The sequence below is a fragment of the Magnolia sinica genome, chromosome 5, assembly GCF_029962835.1.
Source record: "Magnolia sinica isolate HGM2019 chromosome 5, MsV1, whole genome shotgun sequence".
Lineage (NCBI taxonomy): Eukaryota > Viridiplantae > Streptophyta > Magnoliopsida > Magnoliales > Magnoliaceae > Magnolia > Magnolia sinica.
The window spans coordinates 52,648,098-52,669,395 of NC_080577.1; the positions used below are offsets into that span (position 1 = coordinate 52,648,098).

At 40.2% G+C, this 21,298-nt stretch overlaps 1 protein-coding gene across 2 annotated transcripts in view; it reads left to right on the forward strand.

Moving 5' to 3' along the window:
- Positions 1–21,298, forward strand: part of LOC131246043 (uncharacterized) — a 75,912-nt gene that overhangs the window by 12,935 nt on the left and 41,679 nt on the right. For both annotated transcript variants that reach the window (XM_058245912.1, XM_058245914.1), the window contains exon 13: positions 16,695–16,777. In XM_058245912.1, coding sequence (XP_058101895.1) covers positions 16,695–16,777 — 83 coding nt within the window. The remainder of the gene's footprint in view (positions 1–16,694; positions 16,778–21,298) is intronic.

Genomic DNA, 21,298 nt, shown 5'->3' on the forward strand with positions numbered 1-21,298 from the left:
TGATTTTTTAAAGATGGTGGATAATTTTTGTTTATTTCATATATTTATTTAATTCAATGGTACCCAATGTTGTTAAATAGCATATGCGATAGTGTGCGATTGCATATGTTTATGCGCATATGTGATCGCACATTTTTTTTTTATAACATTTTTCAAATTTTTTTTAAAAAAAATCAGAAAATTAGGGATAAATTAAGAAAAAAATGAATAAATTATAATATGCCACTGGCCCTTGAAATACATTTAATTTAAATAAAATAAAACCAATTACATAATGAATTAAATATTAAGTCATCATTCATCAACAATTCTACATTCTACAATATAGTTAACATTTAACAAATATGAAATATCAACATTCAACATTCAACATTCAACACTACATATATCAACAATCAACATCAACATACTTAGTAAACAAAAAGAAGAAGTTATTTATTTATTATTCATCTAATTATATACTATATACATTGATCTAGTTGCCATTGTGGCATATCACTACCAGGTCCACCACCATCATCATCACCATCATCAGTCGAGTCATCTCTTTCTTCCACATACACTTCTTTTTCTGTTTCTTCATCATCTGTATGTACTAATACTTCATCAGCATCTAATGGTGATAATGATCTTCAGCTTGATCATTATCACCATCTCCTTCCATCTCCTCAATATCTTCAATGAGTTAACAACTATTACTCGCCCCCCAGCTCCCCCCATCCTTCGCCTTTGAGTGGTACTACCTTCACCGGGTGTCGATCCGTATGCGACATCTTCAACTTGTGCCCATGTCAGGTCTTTTGCAGCAAATACCGGGTCCTCCGTCTTTGCGAGCAACTCGTTATCTGCATCTAACTCATCTAAGCAGATAGGTTCAAAGAAACCAGGCTTTTCTTTCCTAGTTTGGAATCGTTCTCGCAATTTTTTTATTGTATTGAACGAAAACAAAGTCGTTAAGCTTTTTTTGCTCAAGGTGATTCCTTTTCTTGGTATGAATCTGCATGAAAGAAAACACATTTGGCATTAGCTATTTAGGTAATTAATTTAGCTTAGGCCTTACATTAAAAAAATTGAAGTTTACAATTACTCTACAGTCTAAACTTACCGCCTCGAACATGCTCCAATTGCGATCGCAACATTGGCAGAACATGTAAGTCTAAGAATCCTCATAGCCAGCTTCTTTAGAGCTGGATCCTTCCTGTTTGGGTCCACTCCATAGGCAGCCCACCAGTCAGTTAAGAAAAATAGTTTAAGTAGGTTAGAGACACTTTGTAGAAAAACTATTTGTAAGACACTAAGACTGACATTCATAGTAGTACTTAGTGGGTAATTTCATTGTACGATGCCTTATTATGATATCTCTTGAGAACATCCCCTCACTTTTTGTATAGAAGTCCAACAAATTTGAGATCTTGTCCTGTTCTTCTCTATCTGGAATCATTCTTTCCAAGACATCAATAAATCCAATCATATGTACAGTAAGTGCTTCTGCTGGATCAGCAGAAGCGAATAAATAAGCTAGGTTAAGGATGTAAGCAGCCGAATACAATGGAGATGACATTTGACTGCCCCATCTTCTATCTATAATATCTAAAATTGGCTTGTAATCACGGTCTCTATAGTTAAAATGGTCCATGATCTTATTTTTCGTCCTTTCCATTGCATCATATATGTAGCTCATTGCAGGCTTCTCATCCTCGTCCACCAATCGCAACATAGTGACTAAGGGCTCGGATACTTTTAGCACCTTTACCACTTGTGTCCAAAAACTTTGTGAAAGGATTGTTGAACTTGTTTCCCTTCAGCCTTCTTTGACCGAGGCTCACTTGTAAAATCTGCTGACACTACAAAGCTTCTAAGTTTTGATTTTTTATTTTCATGTAATCTTTGTAGTGTTAAAAAGGCTGTAGCGAAACGGGTGACTGCTGGATGTAGCAAGTTACCCCTAATATGTTTTCTCATTCGACTGATAAGAAGGGCGTGTTTGTATATAAAGACCGTGATTCTTCTAGCCCTTCCAGTCATACTTATAAATAACCTACTTATATCTTCTAACATAAGATTAATACAATGAGCTGCACAAGGGGTCCAAAATAAACGACGCCTTTTCTCCAGCTATTACATACGAGGCTGCGTTGTCTGTAATTACTTGTATAACATATTCCTCACCTATTTCCTCAACTACATTATCTATTAATCTAAACAAGTATTCTCCTGTGTGAATGACCCGATGCATCCACGGACTTCAAGAATATTGTCCTAGCTGTACAATTTACCAAAAAGTTAATGAGAGACCGACTGGATCTATCAGTCCATCCATCGGCCATTAGTGAATACCCATATATTTTTCTACGATTCCTTGTATTTAGTTATGAAGGATCGTGTATATTCAACTTCAGTTTTCAAGCATGTCTCCCTCATTTCATGATATAAAGGAGGTCTAAGCCCAGGTCCAAATTGACATATAGCCTCAACCATTACTTTGAAGCTTCTCGATTTAACGGTATTGAAAGCAATGTCGATTTGGTAAAACCACTTAGCAATATATTAAATAGTGGTTTTCCTATCTTTTTGTTTATACCAGTCCTCTAAAGTTGTTTGAGCCGGCCCTTTGCCTCTAACCCCTTTGGTCGATCACATCCTCGGGGTGTGGTCTACACCATCTATCCATGGGCCCATGCCCTCGGGTTCTTTTTGAGATCGTTGGTTGTACTTATGGTCTAGACCGGCCTGTCGAATTAGGGGGAGTGAGATTAGCTTCATCTACATTAATTACGTTTATATCTTCATTTGCATCTTGTTCTAAATATTCCTCCTGACGTAGGGCACTATCGCATCTCTTTCTTGACTGTTTTTCCATATACTTCATGATCTCTCTTCGGATTTCTGGAGTAATTTTGTCGCATGCTTTTGCATTTGACCCCGGTAAATGTGCAAGGTGTTGCTTGTGCCTCGCAATGTCACCGGAACTCATATACTCACATACTATGTGAGTCTTTTCCGTAACACTACGGTAGTGCCCATATTTCCAACCCAGGTCATTCGACTTGGGTTTCAAAGAGGAAGATTGGGAAGAAGACGTTATGTTGGTGGTGTGTGTATTGATTGCTAGCAGCCTAGTACTAAAAAGTAAACTAAAAAGTAAAAACTAAAGTAAGAGACTAAAGAGATGGGACTTGAGAGAGAGAGAGAGAGAGAGAGAGAGAGAGAGAGAGAGAGAGAGTTGAGTTACACTTGTAGACTTGTAGAAAAGAGAGAGGGGAAAGAGACAGATTTACACAAACAAAATTACAATTACAAATTTAAAAAGAGGTTTCAAATTCTTCAATATCCACTTCTTGTCTAAGTCGTCTTCACTTTTGCCTTGAGTCCTTGACCCTTGACTTGAGTCTTGATATTGATTCTAGAATTATGTAGAATGTAGACTTATAAAGTTGTGTTGTTGTAAGTTGTAAGTTGTAACACTAAGTCACTAACACAACACTAACTTGTAACTTGTAACTTGTAACAAAGTAACAAACAAACTAAAAAAAAATGTTAGAAGTTGTTAGAAAACTTAGAACTTGGATATTATGAAACTTTAAGAGAGAATGAGATAGAAAGAGAGATAGATAATACATTAGAAACTAGAAAGAGAGATAGAAAGAGAGAGTGGTGGGTGTGTTGTGTGAATATTTATAACTTGGAAAAATTAGAAACTAGAAAGAGAGTTCAATTCAATGGATGGAGAGCTTGGTTGTCTTGTAAATTGTAATGTCCATTGAATCTTGATTCTTGAATCCTTGTGGATGTATGTACTTGTCCCTTGATTAAAACTTCAATCTTGATTCTTGAAAGAAATATGGATGGAGGAGTGGAGCTTGAGGCTTGGAATTGTGTAAAGGAGGGTGTAAGAGAGCAAAATAGAGAGAGAGAGAGAGAGAGAGAGAGAGAGAGAGAGAGAGAGTTTGAGCTTTTAAGTGCATGTAGGAGTGCTCAGATTCCTTTTTATAGAGAAAAAAACTAGGATTAAATTTTTTTTTTTTCCAACAGTCAAAAAACGGTTAGATTTTTGACCGTTGGCAACTATGTGATCGCATATGTTGTATGCAATTGCATACATTGAATATGTGATCGCATATCATGGCACATGTGGCATATGCGATCGCATGTGCAGTGATCGCATATGCCACTGTCGCATATGCAATTAGTGCACATATGTGCGCATATGCGAATGTGCGATCGCACATGACAACATTGATGGTACCCATTGCTTAACATTATCAAATGGTAATAATTATTCTATCAAGAAGAGTATATCACATGGTCCATTAATTGAGGGGTCGTGTTTGAGAGATGTATGTGGATGGGGCATAGGTGTGCCAAATTTGGTGGCAAAGCAATAGCATGTTTCGTCTCATATTCTCCAAAAGATAGAAATTGAGACAATAGGGGCAAATATGACAAATTGCTAAATTTTAGACATTTGTGGGCGGTTTTTACTGAACAGGTTTTTTGTGAAAAAATACTTATTTTTATATATTAGGACTTTTTTTAGACAAATTACCAAACGGATTTTTCAGTACTTATAAGTACATAAATTCAGCAGTTTAAGCTTTCAGTAGCTAAAGTAATTTTTAGACCTTATTTTTCAATTTACCAAACGACACCTTAAAGATATATGTAAAAGGTCTAAAGCCAGTATCATTGTTCTCCATGAGTCCAAGCTTTAGTTGGTCGATAGGAGGCTAGTTGAGTCTGTTTATGTTTGTAAGGGAGTGGTCTAGGAGGCTTTAGACTCTGCTGGGATGGGTGGTATTCTTTTGATGTGGAAATCCCACTCTTTGGTGTGAGGAAGAATGTTGGATTGTTTTTTTTTTTTTGGAAGAATTGTCGTCAGTGGCCGATAGATAGTCTTTTCCTTGTTGCCTAGGGGGTGATTTTAACATTATCCACTTCATTCATGAGAAGCTTCATGGGGTTAGGAGTTCTAACAGTATGAGGGGTTTTGCAGATTGGGTCATTAAGCATGAGTTAGTCGAATGGACAACCTCTTGGCTATGTCTCTTTTAGATAGGTTTCTGGTGCCTCCTGGGTGGGTGCAGAAGTTTCCTTTATCCCTATAGATAGGTTTTCCTAAGCCTGTGTCTGACCATTGTCTAATTCTCCCGGATGTTGAGGAGATTAATTGGAGTCCTCAACCCTTTAGGTTTGAGCTAGCTTGGCTTGAAGTTGAAGGGTTTTGGGACCTCATTTATGATTGATGGGCCTCTTTCAAGGTTGTGGGTAGAGTGGGTTTATTTTGTTCAGAAAGCTGAGGCTGCCGAAGGCTAAGATGCGCGCTTGGAAGAGGAATGACTTTGATCGAAGGGAGTAGGGAATGGATGGTTTGCTTAGTGACATCCAAGGATTGGACATTAAGGAGGAAAATGGTTTGCTTTCAGACACAAATAAAATCCTTAAAGATAAGTTATCTTCTTATTATCATTTTAAGTTATTAGAGGAGGAGATAAATTGGTATTAGAGCTCATGGGTTTTTGGGTTGAAGGAGGGAGATAGAGATACCATATTTTTCCATGGGATGACCAACACCCATGCTTGAGCCAATTCTGTCTCCTCTCATGGTGAATGATGCTAAATTAGTGGATAAAACTTCTATATGTGATGCTACTATTAAGTTTTATGTCAATCTTTTTTCGAATGAGGGTTGGGAAATACCTGTTTTGGTTAATTTGGATTTTGATAATCTTTCCCAGAAGCAAGTTCTTAGTCTTGAGGCGCCCATTTCTCTTGAGGACATAAAGGAGGTGGTTTTGTATTTGGGGAGGGATAAAGCCCTAGACCTGATGGTTTCCCTCTGGCTTTCTTCTAGACCTTTTGGGATTTGATTAAATTGGATCTCCTTGCTTTTGCGGAGGTTTTTTTCCCCCCTCAACGCATCTCCTGAAAGAGTTGGGTTGCACACTTGCACTCTCCTGACCCTTATTCTCGAGCTAGATGGTGCGGATTGTCTCAGGAACTTTAGATCCATCGGTTTCCTTGGGAGCCCGTATAAAATTATCGTTGAAGTGTTGAGTAAGAGAATTAGGGTGGTTCTCCAAAAGGTTGTTTGGAGAACGCCTTCATCTCTGGTAGATAGATCATTGATAGTGCTTTGATTGCCAGTGAATGTGGGGACTCGTGCCATAGGTTGGGTAATCAAGGAGTGATGTCTAAACTTGATCTTGAGAAAGCTTATGGTCATGTTAATTGGTCTTTTTTGGATTACATGAAGGGGTGGATGGGCTTTGGGCAGAAGTGGAGACTTTGGCGTTGTTGTGTGCCTTTAGTTCCCTTCTCGGTGTTGATTAACGGGTCTCCGTTTTTTTTAAAAAAGCCTCTCGAGGCCTTAGGCCCCCCTTGCCCTTTCCTCTTTGTGATTGTTGCCGAAGCTCTTAGCAAGATACCAGCGAATGTATAGACTCATGCCGCAGGATGGGTAATCAAGCAGTAATTTGCAAACTTGATCTTGAGAAAGCTTATGATCATGCTAATTAGTCTTTTTTGGATTTCATGATGGGGCGGATGGGCTTTGGGGAGAAGTGGACTCATGTTGTTGTGTCTTACCTACCTTCTCGGTGTTGATTAACGGGTCTTTGTTTAGTTTTATAAAGGCTCTTGAGACCTTAGGTAGGGGGGACCCTCTTTTCCCTTTCCTCTTTGTGATTGTTGCCAAAGCTCATAGCAAGATGCTTTTCAAAGGGCAATTTGTGGGGTTTTTTTTTTTTTTATGAGTTTTGAAGTTCAGAAATTCTCTCAGCCAATTAGCCATCTTCAATTTGCAGATGATACCATTTTGTTTTGTGAGTAGGAGGAATCAATGGTGTCCAATTTGAGGATTTCGATCAAATGGTTTGAGGTGGTTTCGGGTATTAACATCAATCTTTCTAAAAGTGAAATTCTTGGCATTCATACCCCAGTGGAGGTGCTTGCTCAGCTTGCTGAGATTTTGACGTGCCGAATGGGATCCTTTCCCTCCTCTTCTCTTGACCTCCCTCTGTGTGATGTAGGACGGATGGACTTATCTAGAATGATGTGCTGAAGCTAAATAATAGATTAATTAAAGTAATCAAAACACAATAAAACTACTCTATCACAAAGTTAAAAAAATCAAGTAACAAAACATGTTCAAGTTCAAGCCGTAAACAATCTCCCAATGCAGATCTAACAAAATATGAATCGATTAGGACCTATGGAAGGTAGAACTTCCATCTAGCATGGGGATTATTCTTAATTTCAAGGGATTCACTTGGTTTAGGGTTTTGGCTAAACTAGGTTTAGGTTTAAGGTTTTAGATTTTGGGAATCTAGGGTTGTGAGAATTAGTGTTTTGGGAACTAGGGTCTTTGGGAATTAGGTTTTTTTTTTTTTTTTTTGGGAATTAGGGTTTTGGGGTTAATGGTCAAGAGGAAGTGAAAAATGATGGAGACGAAGCAAGAGGGGCCACAGAATAAGGGGGGCTCGTACGGACAGCTATACACGTGTGTCCGTATGGACAATCGTACCGTACAGATATGGACTTGGGGCTGATGATGGTTGGGTTAGGTTGGGTTGAGGTTTGGATGGGTTAGGGTTTGATTGGGTTGAGGTTTGGATGGATTAGGGTTTGATTGAGTTGATTTGAAATAAAAGGAAAAGAAGAGGAAGAATCAAAAGAGAATATGAGAAAGAAGAAAATGAAGAAACTACCTTGAAGAGAAGAATGAGAGAAGAATAAGTTGGAATCATTCCATGGCATCACACCAACTCCAATCATAGGAGGTTTTTGTTGCTCAAAAGCAAAAGAGAGAAATTTCATTCAATGCACAATAATGCGCTAGGGTTCACACGTCCACCCCTTTATAGACTAATTGAGGTGTTTTTAGAAAAAAACATCCTTATTATTCTAAAATATCCAAAATACCCCTTAAATAAACTAAAACATAAAATAACCCACAAAATAAATAACATAACTAAACTAATGTCTTAGGATGTCTAAACTAATGTCCCATGATGTCCATGGCCAAGATGACCCAAATGATCAAGATGGGTCAACGGTCTAAATGATCCAACATGCGAAATCCAACAATCCGATGAAAGCGTCTAGTCAATCCAACGGTCTATGATGCAGGACATGAAATTAAATGACATGCAAGATTTCAAGCTTTAGATCATACTAATTTTAAACACTCACAAAATTCCACGTCCCACATACGATCAAACATTCAACAAGGGGAATCTACGGGGGTTCAAGCCTACACATGTTTAGGGCTGGATCAAATAAAATTATAAACCAAACAATGCCTAAAGGAGTGTAAGATTCAGCCACTCTTGCAAAGGATTATTCTCCAATTCAAGAGATTCACCATGTTCCAATTCGGGGAAAGTCTAAGGTTTGCAAAAGTTGGAAAAACTTCGAATTTGAGATTATCTAGGGTTAGGGTTAGGAATTTAAGGCGAGAGGAGTGAAATAGGGGAGAGAATAACCTGAGACAGTCCACGCGTGTGGACAACAACCCAGCTCAGACGCACGTGCGTGGGTTCCTGTCCGCACGTATGTGGGGCCCACGAAATTGGAAACGGCAAGCTAGGGGTTGGTCGGCCAGATGAGGTCCACCCTCACGCCAAGTTTCACGTAGATCTGCGGTCCGGTGTGTGCGTGGTGCTCCGTCGAAGTTTCGGCCCCCTGGTGGGCTAGAATCTGAAAATCTGCTATAAAAGGAGAATATGGGTGCAAAGAAAAGATAAATCTGAAGATGGGAAGGCTGTGGGAGATGATGGATGTGGGGTGTAAGAGGTGGAGACGATTTGAGATGGTTGTGGCTTCGCACCACGGTAGTTAGCCCTTCGAGGAATGGAGAGTTTCGCACCCAATTAGCTTCTTCAACTCCGAGGAATAGAGAAGAAAAAAGCTCAGAATTTTATTCATAAACTTCAATGAAAAAAAACTTAAATGGGGTTGCCTATTTATAAGAAAACTCTAAACCCCAAAAGCCGCGCCATGTGCACACACTATTACTTAGAGATGAAGTTTACAAAAATAACAACTAATCAATGCAATCAAAACCGTTCATGATGTTTCTAATAACGATAATAACCGAAACTCAAAATCCTAGATCATCTAGGGTAGTAGGCCACAATCATGAGATCCAATGGTGGAATCCCTATGATGATTGGTTCCACTCCAATGCTCCATAGTACAACCCGTAACTATGAGGTCCTCCAAAGATGTCGTTGTCGATCCAAATCGAAAGTGGGGCCCTCCTTGAATATGTGCGTAGGGTGGGGGGCGTGCGCGTGCATGATGTCCCCATCAACTCTCCCCGGCCGCAAAGATTTCGCCATTGGTGAAACAAAACTCCTGAATCGCTCCAAGATGTTAGGATCAAGTCATTGAAGCTCCTCCTCAGTGAGTCACGCACTGTCTGAAGTTGGGCGTGACATCCACTTGACCAGGAACTTTTGAAATCCGTCGTCCGATGTCGATACTATCTGATGGTCTAGAATATCCTCCATCTCCTCTTCAGGTGTGGGAAGGGTAGATATGGGAGGTAGAGGCTGGGAAGATGGGTCGGATAGAGGCCATGAATCAAGGGAAAGGTCTAGGGAATCAGGATGGTTCGGTGCAAGGCTGGACAATGTATCAGTGGTCCCCTGAAATATAACTAGATCTTCCACATTAAATGTGGAACTAATTCCCATGGAAGGTGAAAGATCTACTACATATGCATTGAGGCCGTTTCTTTTATAATTTTGAATGGTCCAGCGTTACACGTGTGTAATTTACGAACGACTCCTTGAGGGTACCGCTTTGGCTTGATGCGGACCATCACAGAGCCCCCTACGTTAAATTCCTTGAATCGTTTATGTTGGTCTGCAGAAATTTTATAATGTTTATTACTAGTATTGATCTTTCGCCTGATTTCTTGATGCAATGAATGAACGTGATGTGCAAAGGACTCTGTAGACTCTGATGACCTATGGGACAGGGACATAGGGACAAGATCAATAGGCTTCCTAGGAACAACATCACACCAAAGTGTGACTTTATATGATCCAAACTGAATAGGAATAAGACAACGGTGCGAGACTGGACTGAAAGTTTTATCAACCCAAGACACTATAGGGTTGAGGATGGGCTTCAAGCTTCAAGCCCAAATGGCTCACAGTGCCAGTTGATGCCATGGTACAACTACCACTATCCACGATCATCTTGCAGCTCTTATCACCACATTTTGCGTGAGTATAGAGGGCCGTGTTGCGGCGCCAATCATCGGTATTCTTTGCTTGTGCAAAGGCACGACGCATAACTGCAAGGATCGTAAACTCTTGTGCTCCTCTTCCTCATCACCAGGGGTTTCTGCTGGCTCATATTCTTCCTCTTCACCGTCACTTTCTGGGTGTACTACTTCTACTTGCCCATTAATAAGGAATACCTTGGTGCCCTTTCTCGTGCCACACTGGTGGGCAAAGTGACCAAACCCCTGACATCTAAAACATCTAGTCACATCACTTTTGCACGAGCTAGACCCGACAACTCCTTTACCCTTATCATCCTTGGGCCCAGATTGAACACTACTAGAAGGCTTGTATTGATATCCAGTGCTAGGCTTAGCCCCAGAAGGGTTGGCCTTAGCGCCAAAATCGCGAGGCTCAAACCGCCTTTCCACAAGTGTTTTGAGGTATTGCTCGACCTCCAACACTACTTGATACATCTGTTCAAGAGTGTCTATGTTTTTGGCGAGCAATTCTCTCCTAATGTTAGAACGGAGGCCTGTCTTAAATCGAGCAAGAGAGTATGAGATCCTCATCAACTTCACACCGGGTCAAGTACTTTTCGAACTTCTCAATGTATTCAGTCACACTCATGAAACCTTGTCGAAGAGACTGCCATTCTTCAACCAACCTCAAGTGATAGAAGAAAGGGATGTACTTTTCCTTAAGAGTTTCTTTCATTTCTCCCCAATGGACTATTGGGGGCTCCTTTGACTTTTCTTTTTTTCGCTCCACAGTAGCCTAAAACTTCTTTGCTTGGCCCACAAGCTTCATCTTGACAAATCGGACTCGACGAGCATCCGACATGTCGTACCTCTCAAAATAGTGGTCCATATCCGCCAACCAATATAGAAAAGCTTTAGGGTCCAAGTGGCCATCAAACGTAGGGGCCTCTACTCTAACTCACTGGATGAGTCGCGCATTTAGGTCATAGTGATCATGATGCCCCTCGCGGGATGGGTGCACGGGTGCGCGCCTATGACCAATTCTTTGGCCACCTGTATTCCTTTGTCTATCATCCTGACCACCTGCCTGAGATTGGGCATCTTCCCCAATGGTGGGGTTTGCCCGGGTGGAGGTCTCTAGTTAGTTAACGCGCACATTAAGCTGTTCAAAGTGTTGGTCAATACATTGTTCCAAGCGCCTACCCAAAGACTCAAACTGTCGGGTTATATTGTTCATTGACTCTTGCAATTGCTCTATGTTTAGCGTAGGGTGCAAGCCAAAAACACGACCAGTACGTGTGGGCATACAACTACTCACTCAACTCAAAGACCCTCTAATACACTATATGCGTCTAAATGGGACTAAATGATCCTATAAGACTCTATATGAGGGAAACTACACAACGCTACTAAAATTCCAGCAACATAACTGCCCAAATAGTTCGTTAACAGAAAATTCGGCCATGAAAATTGGGGATTTTCTGACAACAGAAAATTCAGCAATCCATGTTGTGAATGATGGGTCTTAAGCAGCCCTATATGATGAGACTTAATGCAAAATAGACGTAAATAGACTAAACCCTAAACATGCAATGCATTCCCCTATGAAAACCCTAAGCTCTGACACCAAATTTGATGTAGGACATGAAATTAAATGACATGCAAGATTTCAAGCTTTAGATCATACCAATTTTAAACACTCACAAAATTCCACATCCCACATACGATCAAACATTTAACAAGGGGAATCTACAGGGGTCCAAGCCTACACACGTTTAGGGCTGGATCAAATAAAATTATAAACCAAACAATGCCTAAAAGAGTGTAAGATTCATCCACTCTTGCAAAAGATTATTCTCCAATTCAAGAGATTCACCATGTTCCAATTCGAGGAAAGTCTAAGGTTTGCAAAAGTTGGAAAAACGTTGAATTTAGGATTATCTAGGGTTAGGGTTAGAGATTTAAGGCGAGATGAGTGAAATAGGGGAGAGAGAATAACCTGAGACAGTCCACGCGTGTGGACAACAACCCAGCTCAGACGCACGTGCGTGGGTTCCTGTCCGCACGTATGTGGGGCCCACGAAATTGGAAACGGCAAGCTAGGGGTTGGTCGGCCAGGGGAGGTCCACCCTCACGCCAAGTTTCACGTAGATCCGTGGTCCGGTGTGTGCGTGGTGCTCCGTCGAAGTTTCGGCCCCCTGGTGGGCCAGAATCTGAAAATCTGCTATAAAAGGAGAATATGGGTGCAAAGAAAAGATAAATCTAAAGATGAGAAGGCTGTGGGAGATGATGGATGTGGGATGTAAGAGGTGGGGATGATTTGAGATGGTTATGGCTTCGCACCACGGTAGTTAGCCCTTCGAGGAAGGGAGAGTTTCACACCCAATTAGCTTCTTCAACTCCGAGGAATAGAGAAGAAAAAAACTCAGAATTTTATTCATAAACTTCAATGAAAAAAAACCTACATGGGGTTGCCTATTTATAAGAAAACCCTAAACCCTAAAAGTCGCGCCATTATCACACACTATTACTTAGAGACGAAGTAACAAAAATAACAACTAATCAACGCAATCAAAACCGTTCATGATGTTTCTAATAACGATAATAACCGAAACTTAAAATTCTAGATCATCTAGGGTAGTGGGCCACGATCATGAGATCCAATGGTGGAATCCCTATGATGATTGGGTCCACTCCAATGCTACATAGTATAACCCCTAACTGTGAGGTCTTCCAAAGATGTCGCCGTCGATCTAGATCAAAAGTGGGGCCCACCTCCTCCTTGAATATTTGCATAGGGTGGGGGGCGTGCGCATGCGCATGATGTCCCCATCAGTCTAGATGTGTCCAATAAGCTCCGATATGCAGCCCACCTGCATCTTTTCAGTGTGGGGTCTTCAAAGACGCATAAGCATGCATGTGGGGTCTTCCAACACTACTACGTAGTCTATTCGGGCCCCATATAGTGATGATCCAACCATAAAGATTTTGGAACTGGGGCCAAAGCTCTCCTCCTTTGGTACACTCTGAATGGTGCCTAGATGTCCTCATCACTCTATCTGGAAAAAAGCCTATTGCTCACCTGTGGGACGAGGTGGTGGAGAGAATGGAAAGGAAGCTTAGCCCCTCAAAGAGCAAATTGCTCTCCCTTGGGGGTAGGTGTTTACTTCAATCAAGTTATCCTTCTTGAATCTTCCTCCCTACTATATGTCCCTCGTCCGGTGACCCAAGGTGGTTCTCGAGTGTATTGATAAGCTGAGAGGATTTTCTCTAGCAAGAACTTGTCTCTAAGGGTAAGTTTCATCTGTTGAATTGGAAAGATGTGTGCCATCCGTATGAGGGGGAGTGCTGGGACCGGGTGTTTGGAATCTGTAGCTCTGCTAGGTAATGGGTCTGGCATTTTGGGGCGGATGTTTCTAATTTGTGGAGGAAAATTATAGCGGCTAAGTATGGCTCTACTTCCACATGTTCTGGATAAAAGACTCATCCCTTTATCGTGCTTCCTACCTTTGGAAGGCAGTTGTGCGGGTGGCCCCTAAGGTGTATTTTGGCTATAGTTTTTTTTGTGGGGGAGGGCTCTAGGGTGAGGTTCTAGGATGATATTGGCGTGGTGATTCCACTATTGGGTCGTCTTTTCCTACTTTGGCTAGCCTTTGCCTTGTGGGATTTCGACGTCTCTAGGAGTTGAAGATTCGTTTATCTAACGTTTTGGGAGTTCTGATAGATTCTCAGTTCGGTCCCTATGCTAGGGGTTTACTTGATCTGACCAAGGAGGATATTGTCATCGTACTTCGTTCGTTTGGTCGTATGGGGCTTCTCCTAAAATCTATGCCTTTGTTTGGCTAACGGGGAGAAAAAGGATCCTCATGACAGATTATCTTTAGAAGCGATTATATATTCTTTCAAATGTTTGTCTGATGGCATGACTGCTGAGGAATCCGTTGATCATCTTTTCATTCATTGCTCTCCGGAGTGGTGTGGTCCGATATCCTTCGATCTTCATTTGTCTACCATTTCTTTATGATTTTTTTTTTTTGGGTGTTTGGTTGCATTTTTATCCTTTCTATTTTGTGTTTTTTCTTGTTCGTTGTTCCCTTTTTTTTGTTTTTGTGTTTTGTTTGGCTGTTAGGCCCTAATAATTTTTTAATAGAGATAACAATCACTTTATTAAAAGAACTCGCCAGAAGCGAGCAAAGAATACAACACCCAAAAAATGAAAGGAAGCGAGGGGACCGGCCTCAAAGGCTTACACAAAAGGAACCCAACCCTCTAAGAAAGCTTGAACTTTGGCTCGGCCACCCTCACCGGAACATTTCTAAAACAACATCCATTTCTAGTCCCCCCAAATTGCCCAAAACATGACCATAATGAGTAATCTCTAGGACGGTTTTCCACATTTCCCTACACCGCGCCATGCCAGGCCTAAAGAAGATCTTCCACTGATGCCGGCATCACCCAATTCGTATGAAATAGAGACAAGAAAGAACTCCACACCTTTCCAACAAAAGGAACAATGAATAAAAAGGTGGTCGATTGACTCCCCACTATTCATGCATATGAAACTAGTATTAAGAAGAACCTGGCTCTTCTCTACAAATTATCGATGGTAAGCATCCTTATGCGAGAAACCAACCATACGAAGACCCCAACCCGACGAGGGGCACCATAGAATCAATGATGAAACGAAGGAGGAGGGGTCCCAAAATCAGACCATACAGAGACCTAGCGGAGAACCTTCCGGATGAATTTCCACCCCAAACTATAGCATCTTCCGCTTGGTCATCAACTTTTGCGTGTCTAAGGACCTAGACTCTTGGAGGAGGTCAGCGAGCTCACCGATCTCAAGTTCCAGTAAATCCCTGTGACATGACGGGAGGCCCTAATAACTTTGCTTCATCTTTCAAAAAAATTATAATAATCGAAAGTCCCTACTGTCATAACAGGTCATGATTGTCTCCTAGGAAGACCAAAAGTTCTGACCTCTCAACTACAATCTTGTGCCTTTAATTACCCAAGTAATATGTTAACTATGGAAATAATTTGCTCTATTGACAAAACAAGAAATAATTTCTTGATATTTTTTATTGTGTTGCATAGAAGTTTTTGTACCTGACCTTTGTGTTAGTCATGGACACAAAATGTGTTCCAACCTTCTTTTGGAATATATATGGATTCCAACTTCTAGTAAGTAAAAACCATACTAAGGATGAGATGTAGACCGATCATCGGGTGGACCATACCATCGAGAGCAACTCCAAGACCACACTTCTCAGATGTGCACCATTCCATGACCTGAAAATGGCACTAGAAGCCGAAAAAGACAAATGGAGTGGTCAGCATTCAACACCGTATATAGTGTCCAACTTCTAGAAAGTAAAAACCATACTGAGGATGAGATGTAGACCGATCATCGGGTGGACCATACCATGGAGAGCAACTCCAAGGCCACGCTTCTCAGATGCGCACCTATCTGTGACCTGAAAATGGCACTAGAAGCTGAAAAAGGCAAATAGGGTACACATTCACAGGCAAAGTCTTCTCTTTGGAGGGTAAGGATTGTCCGATCACCAGGGTTTTAAATAGCTACGCTATGTAGCGTGTAGCTTACACTACGTAACATAGCATGGCCTTAACACTTAGTAGCTCATGAAAATAGCTTAAGTCGCATGTAGCCTACACTACATCATAATTTGCACACTCTACACGTTATGTAGACTACGCTACACGCTATGTAGGTCACATGATGTTTCAATGATTTGTTACATTTTTCCATTTCCAATAAAAATTAGTTAACCTTTTTAATGCTGTCAGTAAAATAATCTAAATAACAATATTAAATCAGGTTCATTGCTCTTTCTTTACCTTTATACTTAATCATTTCCCTTTCCTATTACTTTAGGTTGCATTTTATTGCACCAAATATCATGAAATTTTGTTAAATTTCATTATTAATCAGTCTAATCCGGTATAGAATATCATGACATTGGTGCAACCAAGCACCTTGATTAAAAATCCAGAAGTTGTGTGTAGCTTATGCTACATGCTATGTAGCTTACGCCTCACGCTTCAAAGGGGTGAATGCTATGCTACTCGCTATTTGCTATTTAAAACACTGCCGATCACTTTGATTTTTGAGGAATGCACTATTTTGTCATACCACCAGATGAACGTTCTAGTCTGAATCTCATACATGTGCCCTATGTGCAAGGATTTTAGATGTCTGACACAGTTCTGTCCATGATGTACTTGATCTTTTTCCAAGTTCTACTTACATATGAATGTTGTGCTCTATTACATGACCTATCCTTGGACCTTGATATTTTTATGTTGCATATCTAGTATTGCTTTGTGCTTGTAAATTGTGAAATATGTTGTGCACACTTGTAGCCTAATATTTATTGTTATTTTTTTGAAAGGTGTGCTAATATTCATTCTGTGCTTTAAAAAAAAAAAAAAAAAAAAAAATTATAAACTTCAGGTTGATGCTATGCTTCAAAAGCTTGAGAAGGAAATTGATGATGTGGATGCCAAAATCGGCGACCGTTGGCAATTACTTGACAGGTGACAATTGCATATCATCAGCCTATGTATTTTGCCGATAGGATTTTGTTGTGATCTCTTGTGGATTCTCTGTTGAAGTATTGCCTTCGACGCTTTCATCAAGTTTTGCTAACTTGTTCAAAAAATGAAAAATAAAGAAAAGAAAACAATGGAAAGAAAGAAAGAAAATAAAAGAAAAAGAAACGAAAAGAGGAGCATCTAGGTAAAAGGCAGGGTGAAACAAAAGAGTCACTAGTGGTGGAGATTTGGAGAGAAGAAGTCTTATGAGAATTTTAATCCCCTTAGAAGGGGAGTGTGGGCCCAAAAAGAAGTCACAAGGCAGAGTGTGGTTTGGTGAACTGGAAAACGATCAAGAGAGTGAGATGATTTGAGAAGAGTGGGTGAGTTGTGCTCAGAAGCAAGTATTGAAAGGTGGATAAAGAAGGCTTCAGATGATATTTAGGTGGGGGAATTCTCCCCTGGCTAGTATATGTCTGCATTTACATAGCATCATTCCTAGGAATGTCATATCCATAAAAGATTGTTATGAGATTCTTGGAGATGAATTAGCATGGAACATTGTCCTGGGGAACCTTTGGGATCTTCGAAGAAATTATGAGTGTTTTGGAAGCGCCTTAATCCTTCGAGTAAAGTTGGGCCAACTCCAGGTGAGCCGAGTTTTCTTAGAAGTTCCTAAGGTCAGTTTTGCATAGCTTGGGGACTTCCCCTCATACCTGAAAGTTTGGTGCTCCTCGGCTTCTCCATATGTGAAGGCTTTTTGTTGGATAGCAATGGCCAACTCTTGATTCTTCATCATCATAGCCTTGTCACGGGTATTTGGGGTTGGCTTTTCTCATGATTGCTTGGCATAAGTCAAGGACCAGCTGCCTACTTGACATGAACCCTCTACCTCGCACCACGTAGATGGGTACTCTTGATTATCCCACAAATAAAAAATAATAAAAAGATGAACGTAGCTCTCTCCAACATTTGTTGATGTCTTGAGAGGATGAGGAAACAATAGATAGATCACTTCTTCATCGTAGTGTCTCGAGAGAAGATTGGCCTGTTTTCTTCAAGTACAATGTAGATTAGGTCTTTCTCAATTCTATTGCCAAGGTAATTAATGGATGACGTTCAAGGTGTTTCAAACATGAGGGGTCGTTCTTTGGGAACACACTTCCTTTTGCAGTTATGTGGGGCCTTTGGAAGGAACAAGACAGAAATCCATGAAGATAAAGATGGCTCCCGTTGATAAAATATCAGAATCCATCAAGGCGTCTCAATAGCTGATTTTCAAAGATATCAGAAATCGGTGATCCATTTGCGACTGCTAATTTATTCTATATAAAATGCGCACAGTGAGGGGTAAGGATTATCCATGCAATTAGTTCTTGAGAAGTGTAAACTTTGAATTATTTATGGATATGGTCGGGATTTTAGTATTTTACTCAAATATAAGGGCATTTATGTAATTTGCATTTATGTAATTTAGAGTGAATCAATTGTTTGCCTCACAAGGTGTGGTTGAGATTTTGCCCCATTCCCCAATAAACAAGACATGGTGTAGATTTCATCTGCTCAACTTGAACTCCAAACATCAATTACAAGACATTTTAGGAAATGAGTATAACGATCAAGCTTTGTGGGGCCTATTATGTCATTTGTTTTACATCCATTCCGTTCATCAGATGCAGCCCCTCATGTGATGGGTTGGATGTCAAATTATGACTGAAACCTCTAAGTTCATGAGGTGTGGCCTGTATGAGTTTTTGATCAGTCTGAATTTTGAAGAAAATCTTCATCCAGGTGATCTGCACCTGTGATGGGTTGGATGAAATAAAAAAATCAGTGGCCTGTGTTCCATTCCAGTTGTTTCACATCTGTGGCCTGCTTGAGTTTGTTTCGTTCAGATATTTCTCCACAAGGCCTAAACATAGAGGATCTCATGTGATGGACGAAATGGATGTCACATAAACATACAAAAAGCTGGGCCCACATAGCTTAGGTGTTGCACCCCATATAGATACTGCAGAGAGACCTTTACATGACCGCTTCTCCTTCCCCCTCCTGCATGTCTCTCGAAGTGCAAAACACTTTCTCCTTCTCTCCATGTGCATTGCACGTGCAAGTTTTCTAGTTCTTCATAATAGTCCGCTTCTCATGGTGTGTGAAAGTTGAACATCGGTAGGAGTTAGCTTGCTGATCTAGGGGAATCCAACATCGGGAGAGTCCTCAGAAAAATGGTATTGGCAACATTTTTCCCCCTCTTTGGCCTATTTGGGCGAGGAAATTAAGTGAGAATGAAAATCAAAATGTCCTCTTGTTGATTTGGCTAATTTAAGTATTTTTATTTTTATTTGTTGGCTTGATGACTGTGGAGGCAAACTTGAAAAATGCTATATTGTTGGCTTCTAGGACATCATTAGATTGGTGGAGATTCTTTTTCATGTTGAATGGAATTTGGTACTTGGTCACCTTGCTTAACGTATCTCATCACCAAAGAGGCAAAATTTCATAGTGGATGCTTTCACCTTGCTTAAGGTTTCTTGTCACTGAAGAGGCAAAATTTCATGGTGGACGCTCTAACAAATGATGGGTTGTCTTGTCAATCATCTTCTATTGATTCTTCTTATCTGTTGCCTTAGCAGGTTGTGTTCCTTGATTATTATATTTGTGGATGGATTGAGAAAGGAGGAAAAAGAAGAAGAAAAAGAGAAGAAAGGAGAGAGAATGTGAAAAAGAGAATTGGGATTAGGGTTCACCGGTCTCCACCTCTTTTAAGTCTATTAACATAGTTTTTAATATATAGAAGTATGTCATTAATAACAAAACTAAAGCTACCTATTTCATCCTATACGTAGATGGGCCATATAATAACCTACATTCATATTTAATAACTACCCCTCAAGCTGGAGCATATATATCATGAATGCCCAGCTTGATAAAGACATGTTCTAGTTAAGTGCGATGCAGAGCTTTCATAAATATATCTTCTAGTTGATCTTGGGACAAATGACATGCAAATTTCCTTCGCTACAACTTTCTCCTGGATGAAGTGGCAATTAACTTTGATGTGCTTGGTCCTCTCATGATAGACAAGGTTGTTGGTAATATGAGAGGCTGCTTGATCATTACAGCTTCATAGGAACTTCAACTATAAACCAAGTTCACTCATTAATGTTTTTAACCAAATAAGCTCATATATTACATGGGCCATTGCTCTGTATTCCACTCAACGGTTGAATAAACTATAACACTTTGCTTCTTACATTTTCATGTAATAAGATTACCACCTACAAAAGTATAGTAGCCCAATGTAGATTGCTTATTGGATGGAGAACCAGCCCAATCTGCATCAGAATATCCTTGCACTCGAAGATGACCATTCCACTTGTAGATGATACCACGATCAGGAGCTTCCTTTAAATACCTAAAGATGCTAAGCACGACCTCCATACGAAGAACCCGGGGAGCCTGCATAAGCTAACCACGCTGATACGATATGTAATATCAAGTTGGGTCATTATTAGATAAATAAATTTTCCTTATTAGTCGATGAAATCTCCTTGGATCATCAATTAATTCACCCCGATTCATACTAAGTTTTTGATTTGTATTTACAAGTGTTTTGGTAGGCTAGGTTCCTAGAAGACCCGTCTCATCTAGTAAATCTATCACATATTTTTGTTGTGACAAGTTAATGCCCACCTTAGACCTAGTCACCTCAATGTATAAGAAATATCGAAGATGACCCAAATCCTTCATATAGAAATGCTGCTGTAAGAATTTCTTCAACTTGTCAACACTTGTAGTGTCAATGCCCATGAGAATAATGTCGTCTACATATACAACCAACACAATAGTGCTTGTCTCACTTTATTGAACAAAAATAGAATGGTCGACGGCGACCTGGCTAGGTTCCATCTCAAACTTGAACACCACTTTACTAAACTTGTCAAACCAAGCTCTTGAAGATTATTTCAGCCTATAAATTGGTTTCCTGAGATGACATACCTTATCTGAATCTCCTAAGTAATAAAGCTAGGTGGTTGTTTCGTGTAATGTAAGCTTTTTAAACTAGATCTCCATGAAGAAAAGCATTCTTCACATTAAGCTGATATAATTGCCAATTCCAATTTTGTAGAAATGGAAATAACTACTCGTTCCAAGTGAAGCTTTACGATAGGTGAGGTTACGTAGTTGACTCCAAGGGTCTGAGAATAACCTTTGGTGACTAATCGAGCTTTTAAATGATCCACTGAGCCATTGGGGTTGTATTCATTGTATACACTCATCTACACTCAACTGCACACTTTTCAGGAGGTTTATTTAGTTAATGTCCAAGTTTGATTATGATAAAGTGCAACAAATTCTTCTGCATAGCTCGTTTCCACCCACCACGACTTAGAGCCTCCTGAAAAGAATGAGGATGGACAAACGACAGAGAGAAAGCAAATTGTCAAAATGATGGAGATAAGCCATTGCACAAAATGAAGTTGGAAATAAGATGCCACGTACATGAACGAATACCCTTACGAA